Genomic DNA, 11210 nt, shown 5'->3' on the forward strand with positions numbered 1-11210 from the left:
GAAAACCGCGTCAGAGTCTTCGTGAAAACCGAATGCAAAAACACTTAAAATCCGCAAACCGCTCTAAACATCAAAACCGAAAAACCGAACCTTTTTGGCCCAAAAACCGAAAAATCGATGCAAAAACAATCAAAACCGAAAATCCCAAAGCCCCCCTCTATAAGCTAGTAGATCCACTTGTAACATAAAAAGGTACAACTTCTGATCTGACGAAAGGGTTCAATTAAACATGAATACTTCTCAGTCTTTGGCGGAGACCACTAATACATAATAATTTGTTAATCCTGAATCGTTTGGCGGTTTCACATTTACTTCTGATCGTAGCCCGTACCCCAGCTCTTTCTTGGTGGCGTGCTTTTAGGCTGTCAGAACCCAACCTTTCTTACACGAGTTACAATCAGCCACATAAGCCAGTAAATCACGAAGTTTTTAAAACGTACAATATAACGGTTTTTGGTAAAGCTCAATCAACAGGATAGGCGTACTTGAATAAGCTTCGTGTTCGAAAAGTTTTGAGTTTTCTTACTTTCGTTTCCCTTTACAGACTTAATATCTACGAACGATTCAATTTTTTTCTTCGAGTGAAATTTTGCGATGGAGACTGGCGATAGGTCGGCCAGAAAGTACCCCTTGCTCATGTGCCTGGGACTGGAGGCGTGGGACATTAGAGTAATTCTTACATGACATTAGATAGGTGAGGAGAGCGAGGGCCGCCATTACAAGCGGTTTGGTACGAAACTTTATGCAATTACTTGTACCCGGTCACGAAAACAACAAGAATTCATCATGTTGCGAGGAATTTTGTACCAGAATATGACAGTTTTCAAGGTCAGAAAAGCTTCGATGACATCTATATTTTTAGATATTTTCAAATCTTTTTCACCGAGGCTCTTTTCTTCGGAGGCCTTTCGGAGTACTCACTGTCAAGATTATCCGGCGATTGACTTAGGAAACGAATTTCAGAACAGAAGTTTGTTAGAAATGTATCGATCAAAATGGAGGATGGACGCTTACAGGCCTAGGAGGGATCAATTGTTGAGTTCCTTTCCATTCATTGAAAAGATACGAAACGAAACTGATATGAATCAGGTGATTGAGCTGTACGAAGGGTTGAAGGACTCCATTCTAAACACGGACAACATATTGACCATTGCTACTCAGGTTGCACTATTTGACCGTTTTTCACATTACGAAGCAAGGCATGTAAAAGGCAACGGGAAAAACGAGGCAGTTGACTTAAATCGTGTGCAGGAAGCGACAGAATCTCTCTTGAAAGCTTTAAAATGGAATTGTAGTCGTTTTGAAGATTCTCAACTTTCCAGCGCTGTTTTGGCAATAGCAAGTCACCGTGACAAAGTTAAGTCGCATGAAGAACACTCAAAGGTGACTCGAGCAATGCTCCGTTTTGATGAAGAAATCCGAAGCCGTGATTTTAAGGAGTTTACTAACGGGGACATAGCTGTGATCATTCGTGCATACGGCAAAGCAAATGTCCGAGCTTTTCGATTGTTCAAGGTACTGAGGACTGAAATCATGGCCCGGGGTTTGGTTCGTTTCACAGTGGAAGATATCAGCAAAATTCTGTGGTCCTATACACAGGTGAAGCAGATAAGTGCTTCACTCTTTGCTGCCATAAAGAAGGAATTATTGAGTCGTGACGTACGAGATTTCTCTGAGAAGGTCTTAGTGACAATCCTTTGGTCGTATGCCATGGCTCAAGGGAATGCAAACGATTTATTCAGAAGATTCAAACATGAAATTATGCAGCGTGGTCTTTCGCATTTTTCAGAGAGGCAACTGGCTCAGATTGTCTCCTCCTACGCTGAGAAAAACAGGCATGCTCCTGATCTCTTTGAAGGAGTTGCTTATGACCTTCTTTCAAGGGGTGAACTCAACTTAGATTCAAGAGGTTTAACCATGGTTGCAAGGAGCTTTGCAAAGACCAAGAATTTTGTACCAGATCTTTTCAGTTACATAGGAGACCGAGCAATGAATAGTAATGTTTCTGTACATCGTCCTTGGGAAGTTGTTGAACTTTTGTGGGCCCTTACTGAAGCAGGTTTCCTTCAGGAAGAACTCCACCACAAGCTAAAAGATCACATTCTTTGTAGTGATTTTACAAGAATGCCGGATTCAGCTCTATTACTCCTTGTGGCTGTGTTGGAAAGCAGTCACTTTAAAGCACCTGACCTTGCTGCAGCAACAGAAGCTGAGCTTGTCAGGAGATCAGAGGCAAAGTCTTGACTCTGTAAACATTCTAAAATTCTTCCTAATTTGCATTTGTAGTTTTATGTGCTTGTTTGAACTTTGATCATCATTCAAGAGAGGGAGCAAGAAACCAATTTGAAATAGTTAGATTTTCTTCTCCAAAGTGCTACTAAATTCTTCAAAGGAACCTCAAGAATTGTATAACTGACAGTTAGGAGAAATCTTAGTGAGGTCTTGGAAGTGAAAGGGCTATGGGAGAATCCTTGTTTACAATATTTGCCTCATTAGCATAAGCAATTCAGTTTCTGTTGGAGCTAAATATAAATCAGTTCTGAATATCGAAATGTCAAAGTACGATTAACTCGGCCAATGACTACGAGCCTGATGCATTGAATACTTTTTGTGCAACACGGGTTTAAAAACTCAAAATTTTACATAGAATGTATGAGCTCATTAGCGCTTTTGCCATCCAGAAATTTTGCAGTTTTTGATGGACTATTTCTCCTTGAATATTACACCCAAAGAGCTAAATATTTGACCACGTACTGAGGTTTTCTAGCTCTTAAGCTGCCTGAAGTCAATTTGTATCTAACGTTCTTCCTTCTTTACGCAAAGCCGTATGCAAATGAGCAAAAATGTAAACAATGACGTCAGCATGAATCCGCCTATTGGTGAGGTCAAGCAACACCTTTGGATTAATTGGCACCTTGCAACATAACGTTAGACATATTACTCATACAGACACAAGTCCTTTTCTTCCATGAACTAATAGACAACTCCTGATTTTCAGTTTCTTGTATTTTGTAAGTGTCTCAACCCTTTCACAGATCTCTATTAGTGACCAGCATCCAATTTCTCCTTATAATATAACACCTGACCCAAACTACACACCATGTTACTTACTAACAAACTCTTACACTCAAACAATGAGATCGCAAGAAAAAAGGAAATGATAACCAATTAAAGAGACAGAAGAAGCTCTTGATTGTTAAACAAATTCTCCTTGTCAGCACCTTAGGAAATGTATAGAGAACAGTATGGAGAATATGCAGACTGATGTTAGGCTGTAAAGAGCTAACATTTTACTTAAAGTTATCTTGGATGGTACTGGGTTAAAAGTGCTTGATTCTTAAAGATTTAAAATATCCTGAGGTTCTTATTCGTCGAATTGCAATATGGTGTCTTATTTGAATTACCATTGTTCTGGACTTACCAGCCTCGTCTTCACGTGGAAACACAAAAGGATTATCACATGTGCGAGAGGCTAGTAAGTCCAGAACAATGCCAATTCAAATTGGACGCCATATTTCGATTCAGTGTATGATGTGATATTTTCCAGTCTTTCTTTATTTGGTGTGAATTCTAGTATTAATGTTCCAAGGGGGTGTGAAATATTTTGCAAAAAAATTTGTACTTTATAAAAACAAATGAGCCCTCATTCTGTTGCAATTGTTACAGCTTCAATACTTCTACTTAAAAATAATGCTAGTTACTTATCAATTTGGAATATTTGAAAAGATGGAATTGGACTATTAAATAGGAAACACAAACGTTTTGTCAGAATTTCATTCTTAAAGGGTTAGGTAGAGGCTGAGTCATCTCTTGACCCTAGTGATATACAGCTGTTTGCTGAAAAGTTGTCACAAACAAGGACAAAATCTATACAACAATCTCTCAAAAGGTAATCTGGGTATCCAGTAATCAATGGATTTAATGAATGAAACGAATTGATGTGGAAAAAAGGATCAATGAACAGGGGATAAATGCTGACGTGTGCGATTGCAAGAGAAACCCAAAGAATAGAACATTACAAGCCCCTCCCCTTCTGCAGCATTCAATCAGTTTTCCCTGACAGTTTACCAGTACTGTGCTACACTCCAAGGGGTGGTGGTGGGGAGGGGGAGGGGGAGGGGAGACCATGAGAAAAAACTGTTTGGCCCAAGAATGCAAGACAATGACCTAGCTCCGGTTGTTCAAAGGGTGGATAATGCTATCCAACAGATAAATCGCTATCCAGCGGATAAGTGTTACCAAAATGTACTGTGCTATCCACCGGATAGAGATTTATCCAGTGTATAGCGTTATCCATCCTTCGAACAACTTGGGCCTGGTCAATGCTTTGAAAACAGACCTATTAGCCTTCTAACTCCCTAGATCAGATTGATAATTCTCCCCTCTAGCTGTTACATATTTCCTTGTGGATCAGTTGCAAGAATTTGGTGTTAGATCATGATAACAACTTTTGCAGGATAATGCATTGATGTTGTAGAGAGAAGTTACATCTTTATCACTTTAGGGATTTAAAGAGTTAATTAAAATCCTAACATGCCAAGTGTGAGGCCACAGTCTCTGCATTAAAGAGAATGAGTCCCCCATGCACATCACAACTAAGTTTCAAATTTTCTTACAAAGACTGAAAACTTAGGCTTTGGGTTTGTAAGCAGGCAGGAATTTGGGAAAATGTACTGGAAGGTTAGTAGAATCTAGAATCAAAAAAGCTGCATCACGAAAATGTCTGGGAATCTATTTTGGCAATTCTTTTAATATGTAATTTACATTCCTTTGTTAAATAAGGTTGTGAAGTCAAAATAGCTGGATGTAAGCTCTTTTGTTTTTGCTTTTGTTTTTTTTTGGGGGGGGAGGGGGGTACAAAATGCCTTAATTTCACCTCTCTTCAGGCCTTGTCCATGGTCATCAATGCATGTAGTAAATTGCCTTGTGAGCCTCTCTTTGAGTGATGCAAAACTCAAACTAATATCATTCAAGTGGTAAACACAGCAGACTCAACAAATGAGGAAAGAATAAAGGAAAGAAACATTTAGTAGCATATCAATTGTGCCTTGGTGCATCAGAGATATGTGATGCCAACCATCATGTTGCTAGTTTGGAACATTCAGCTTTTAGTTTCGGGTGTTTCTTTATGAATATACTCCGTAATCCCTTATTTTCTTGGTCCATTCCAATCAGAATGCTCCTAATGTTTCTTAGTTTCACATAGGCATTTTGATTGGTTCTTTCCTATCACATAAGAATCCCATCGTTCTGAATGAATTTTTTTTGAGCATCATAAACAGCTCCGATCCAAACTGATCAGGTATTAAAATAGTCTTTTCCCGCCGTTAAAATGACCCGTGTTCTTGTGACTGGGGCCTCAGGTTTTCTTGCCATGCATATTGTTAAGCAGCTGTTGGAGTTTGACCAAGAATACATCGTCCGAGGATCAGTCAGAAGTTTGGCGAACGAACAGAAGCTCAAACCATTGAGGGCACTGTGCCCAGAAAATTCGAATCAACAGCTGGAATTGGTGGAGGCAGATCTCACTAAGAGAGAATCTTGGATAGAGTAAGTATGATCATGAGCGAATTTTTCTCTTCATCACAGTCCAGTCATCGAAACATGATCACTGTTAAAATGGAAGGAGGTGTTCCAAATCACAAAATTATGTATCTCTGCAGCTGGAAAGTAAAAAAAAGGGATAGCAGGCTGCTTTAAGTTTTACTCAGCTGTGTAAATTCTAGAATTATCTTTCTCATCCCGCGTCAATGTTATTGGGAAATGCTGACTCATTTCAGTTGTCTGCGAGCGTGACCGCCCACGATAACAGCGTTCCGGTTCGAAACCAATATAAATAGAGCTGCGAAGCAAAACTCACTGGTATATCTTAATGAATTTTGGAGTATCTAGAATCAACTAATGCTTAATATGGGGGTTACGAATAAGGGAAGATTTTGATTGAGAAATTTACCGACAAAAACACTTTTGATGAGCTTCTGTCGTGGTAAAATATTGTAGAAATCGATTTCGTGAACAGTGCTGTCACGTAAGCTAATTTTAATTATAAAAAACTAGATCATTGGATAATGCAATTCAAGACTTTTTATTGGCTTAGCCATTATGTTATATCAGCCAATATACCATAATCTACAAATGCGGTAAGGGTACGTGGCAGCTTAAAATTAAAGGGGAGCTAAAAATTTAATAAAATTTAATAATTTAATTTAACGTTTTTAATAAAACAATTATTCCACTCGCGCTTGTTGGATATGAGATGATTATAGCCAACTCGGCGCTACGCGCCTCGTTGGCCATCTATCTTCTCATATCCAACGCGCGCTCGTGGAATAATTGTTAAATATCCCAAGCTCGTGATAACACAGGTAACAGAACTAAACCTCTCGAGTAAAATACACAGGAAAAACTTTAGGACATCGGATATCAGCCGATTTCCTGGGCAGAATTTTGGGTTTACCACTGTTTGACAGAGGAGGTTCACTTCGGTTTTTTTCCTTCTAAGATGCTACACTTAGAAATCACTGAGTCGTGGTTTGATAATGTACATTCAGTTCACCAGTATTCCGATTTATGTGGTGTCTTTTCTTTATCTTATTATTGGTTACTATATGCATCTGTGCCCTACCCCTCCCCCCCCCACCTCTCCTCCTCGCCAAAGAGTCCTATTGCATTGTACATGTATCATCAGCTATCATGGGTTAGTCGGGGAAGGGGTAAAAACTGTACATAGTATAGCTTAGAATGAAAGGAGCTACCCGAACTTTTGCAGAAAGTAATACTGCCTACTCCAGAGACAAGGGAAGTGATATGCGGTATAATTCATCGTGTAATATTGCACATAGTACTTTTTTTTTAATTACCGCAATCTAATTTCAGGTGACCATTGAAAATAAAATTCCTTTTCTTACAGTGCTGTTAAAGACTGTACCTATGTGATTCATGTTGCGTCACCGCTCCCTCCCAGAATTCCTGGAGATGGTATGGAGATTATTACACCTGCTGTGGAAGGAACCAAAAGCGTCCTAGAGGCGTGCGCTAAGACAAAGGGTGGTGTTAAAAGAGTTGTGTTGACGAGTTCCTCTGCTGCAATTCATAGTAAGCAATTGAATTAACGCTTTAACCCTTAACATCAGTCTGCATATTCTCCATACTGTTCTCGATACAATTCCTTAGGTGCTGACAAGGAGAATTTGTTTAACAGTCACTGAGAGCCTCGTTAAGACCTAAATTTCTTCGAAATTTTCAGAGCGGACTATTTGCTAAATTTACTATCTTGCTTTAAGTTTGTTACGAAAAGTTTGTAATTTTTTAGCCGCCAAGTGGGATAACACTAACAGTTTTGTCCATTGTCCTTGATGGAAGCGACGGGAAAGCTCGGGTTTCATTAATTTTTTTTTTAACCACTATTTTTTTCTGTGCATAGGTGGTCGACAAGGCGTGGAAGATAAAGTCTTCACCGAGGAGGACTGGGCAGCAGATGACGGGGTCAGCCCTTATGAGAAGAGTAAGAAGCTTGCGGAAAAGGCTGCCTGGGAACTATTGGAAAAGTTGCCAGGTGACAATTCATTGAATCACTCAAAAATGTGTTCAATATTCAAAGGAACCAGGTCCTGCAATTTCAGGAAACTCAGGACCAAGTGGTCACAGGTTGAGTTTCATAAACTTAGTGGACCCTGCAGTTGTAACTTATTCTGATCTCCCTCTCATGAAGTGACCAATAGTGTTTCTCTTCCCCTCAAGGGGACGCAAGCCTATCGCAAACTAGTGCCCCAACGAATTGGGTTTAGCTAGAGTTTCCGTGATTGTCCGCTTTGAAACCGTTCTTGGTAGAGAGTGGAGTCGCGAGTATTCATATCTTGCCCAGTGGGAACAGACCCGGGACTCCTTCACTGGAATTCCAGCACAGTGGCAATTTCATAACTAGCTCTAACAAACCTGTCTACAGTTATGTATAACAAGTTAACAGGCTTCGAGCCAACAGAGAAGCCGCGCCAGAAGGATCCAAAAGGATTCGCAGTCCAAACCGCGATAAATGATAGGAGAAGTAGTGTGGCATACGAGGACGGACAACTTTGAGCGAAGGAACACATATACTCAATAAAACACAATCAGTTGTGTTCATCAGTTGATGAACACAACTGATGAAGGTCTCGGACCGAAACGTATTTTATCAAACTTTTTAGACTTTTTATTGAGTATATGTCTTCCTTCTTTCGAAGTTGTCCGTCCTCGTGTGCCACATTACTTCTTATGTATATATGTATATATATAACTAACTGCAGACAGTACTGTTTCGGCCTTCTGGGCCTCATCAGTGCAGTGCTAATGCTAGGATGGGGGAGAACCGAGACGGTCACCCCAAACGACCCAACCTTTGTGGTATCGTCTAAGCCATGCCAGAGTGCTCAAACTAGAGTAAACCAGCGAGCATGCGCAATTGCAACGGCAATGACTCATCCTAGATAGAGTGCTCAATTTGGACATGAAAGCAAAGCTTTGTATGCCAAAGAGCTATATCTAACTGCAGACAGTACTGTTTCGGCCTTCTGGGCCTCATCAGTGCAGTGCTAATGCTAGGATGGGGGAGAACCGAGACGGTCACCCCAAACGACCCAACCTTTGTGGTATCGTCTAAGCCATGCCAGAGTGCTCAAACTAGAGTAAACCAGCGAGCATGCGCAATTGCAACGGCAATGACTCATCCTAGATAGAGTGCTCAATTTGGACATGAAAGCAAAGCTTTGTATATATATATATATATGTATAACTGCAGACAGTACTGTTTCGGCCTTCTGGGCCTCATCAGTGCAGTGCTAATGCTAGGATGGGGGAGAACCGAGACGGTCACCCCAAACGACCCAACCTTTGTGGTATCGTCTAAGCCATGCCAGAGTGCTCAAACTAGAGTATATATGTATATGTATATTTCCTAAAATTAAATGATAAAATTCTTAGATGTAGGCTATCAGACTACGTGCCTAGCCCAAACTTAACTGCCTTCCCCAAGCTTTGCTGGCTTTTAACAAGGCGTACTTTACTCATTCTTACTAACAGATGACGAGAAGTTTGAGCTTTGTGCCATCAATCCTGGGTTTATCGTTGGCCCTTTGTTGAGCTCCTCTTACTGCGCAAGTTCCGAGGTAAAAGTGTATTTGACTATAAATCTTCTGGCGGCCTATCACAAATTCTGTAATCCGATTGGCTACCATACTTGCTATCTATCCATTATTAGTTATCACAGCCTGTAATTAATCAAGACTAACAAACCAACAATAATTTTTTTAGCTTCACAGGCGTTTTCTTCAGCGAGAAATGCCAATGGTTCCAAAACTGATGTTTGGAGTGATCGATGTCAGAGATTGTGCTAGAGCTCATATAATTGCTATGACGTCGCCTAAAGCACCTGGTAATATTTCCTTTAGCATATGAACAAATTACGAATTATTGATCAGGCTTCTTGGCTCTGTTTTCATATCGACAAAGCGATGGTACGGAGAGAACACGGGGTGAAAACTTAGTAATTTTTTTAGTTTCTTATATATAGAGCGACTACGTATCCCGATTGAGACTTTTTTGTCCTCTAGTATGGCCCAAGCTCTGGAACCCTGTGTTTTCCAAAGTCGTACCTCAATACGCTTGACTACCTTTAGATTGTTCATTTTGAGTAAGAGCCTGGTACAGAGCCAAAGTTGCCCCTCAATACGCTCGACCACCTTTAGATTGTTCATTTTGAGTAAGAGCCTGGTACAGAGCCTAAGTTGCCCCTCAATACGCTCGACCACCTTTAGATTGTTCATTTTGAGTAGGAGCCTGGTACAGAGCCAAAGTTGCCCCTCAATACGTTCGACCACCTTCAGATTATTCATTTTGAGTAAGAGAGAGCCTGGTACAGAGCCAAAGTTGCCCCTCAATACTCTCGACCATCTTTAGATTGTTCATTTTGAGTGAGAGCCTGGTAGAAACCAGTCAGTTATGACTGGTTAAACGGAAAGAAACACTCTTTATTTCTCGTTTCTTTTTCCTCTTTTCTTTCTTTTTCTTTTTAACAGGTAACAGATACCTCACCATTGTGGAATGTTATTGGATGGATGATATGGCAAAGCTGCTCTATGAAGAATTTAGACCTCTCGGTAAGGTGCTTTCCATTTTTTACACTTTTAAATGCGGTTGAAGTAGTTTTCACCTTGAATTCTTACTGGCTTTTTGTGACATTTTACCGGGTTGATGTTGAGATTACCTAGTTTATATTTTGCGACACTAAATCGAAATGGGCCTCTTTATGTAATGCAAACTGCTTATGAAATAAGTCAATGAAAAGAAGCAAAGTTTTTCTTCATTCTTGTAGGTTATAAAGTTCCCACCACAGTGGCTCCAAAGGTCATGATAAAAATCGCCTCGTGGTTTGATGGCACGTTGAAGTTTATTTTACCTTTTCTTAACAAAGACATCAAGTTAGATAACTCGAAGGTAACTCACTCATAACGAATAAATAATGAATTAATGATTAATGAGTTAATAATTGAATGGTAAATCACAATCGTACGATCTTTGCTCCGTGATATAGAGCAATTTTCTATGGAGTTTCAAAGTAACCCCAGATTTCATAAGTTTTCCTGTACCTCGCTCTGTGATTGGTCCAGAGAACTCGTACCACTCTCTCGACCAATCAGATGCAAAACTAAAACCAATTGCGCCTCGGTCGCCGGCGTTTTCCCGCGATTTAGGAAGCATGGTTGTTTTTACTGTGAGTTTTCATTGGTTCTTAAAGATACTTTTTTCCTTTCTTGCTTTTACGACACCCTTCCAAAATGTACTTTTATCTTATGCTGTTTTAAAATTTAGGTCTAGTTCAAGTAATTATGGAAACGCTCACCTCTTGTATTTTCCTTCTGTTTGTTTGTTTGTTTTTTTTTTTCTTTCCCAAGATCAAAGACCATTTCGGGATCCAGTTTGAAGATTTCAAGAAAAGTGTAATAGACATGGCCTACAGTTTGATCGAAAGAGGTTTTATCAAGAAGACGCCTCAATACGAAGACGCCAAAAAACAACAAGCCGCTAATGGATCCGGGTAGTTTAATTTGGGAAAACGTCACAATCGAAGTTAGCTACAATCCTCGGGAAGTTTTGTTGAAACAATACACTCCTTTCTTAATGTTGAGTTTAGTTCTATTTACAACGTAGCGGTCAGATGTCTTTTGGGTCCATTCATT

General features: G+C 39.9%; 2 protein-coding genes across 2 annotated transcripts; both read left to right on the top strand.

Annotated features, from left to right (window-relative positions):
* Window positions 1-686: 686 nt before the first annotated feature.
* LOC111342186 (uncharacterized) lies at window positions 687-2393 on the top strand. The gene has a single exon (XM_022949236.2). It carries the CDS (start codon window positions 787-789, stop codon window positions 2242-2244), a length of 1458 nt encoding a protein of 485 aa, XP_022804971.2. The 5' UTR covers window positions 687-786; the 3' UTR covers window positions 2245-2393.
* Window positions 2394-5241: 2848 nt separating this feature from the next.
* LOC111342176 (uncharacterized) lies at window positions 5242-11158 on the top strand. The gene is made up of 8 exons (XM_022949227.2): window positions 5242-5550; window positions 6911-7095; window positions 7424-7555; window positions 9055-9140; window positions 9286-9406; window positions 10050-10130; window positions 10346-10467; window positions 10926-11158. Exons 1-8 carry the CDS (start codon window positions 5333-5335, stop codon window positions 11070-11072), a joined length of 1092 nt encoding a protein of 363 aa, XP_022804962.2. The 5' UTR covers window positions 5242-5332; the 3' UTR covers window positions 11073-11158.
* Window positions 11159-11210: the final 52 nt, after the last annotated feature.

This window comes from Stylophora pistillata, chromosome 6 (genome assembly GCF_964205215.1).
Source record: "Stylophora pistillata chromosome 6, jaStyPist1.2, whole genome shotgun sequence".
In the NCBI taxonomy this organism is placed as follows: domain Eukaryota; kingdom Metazoa; phylum Cnidaria; class Anthozoa; order Scleractinia; family Pocilloporidae; genus Stylophora; species Stylophora pistillata.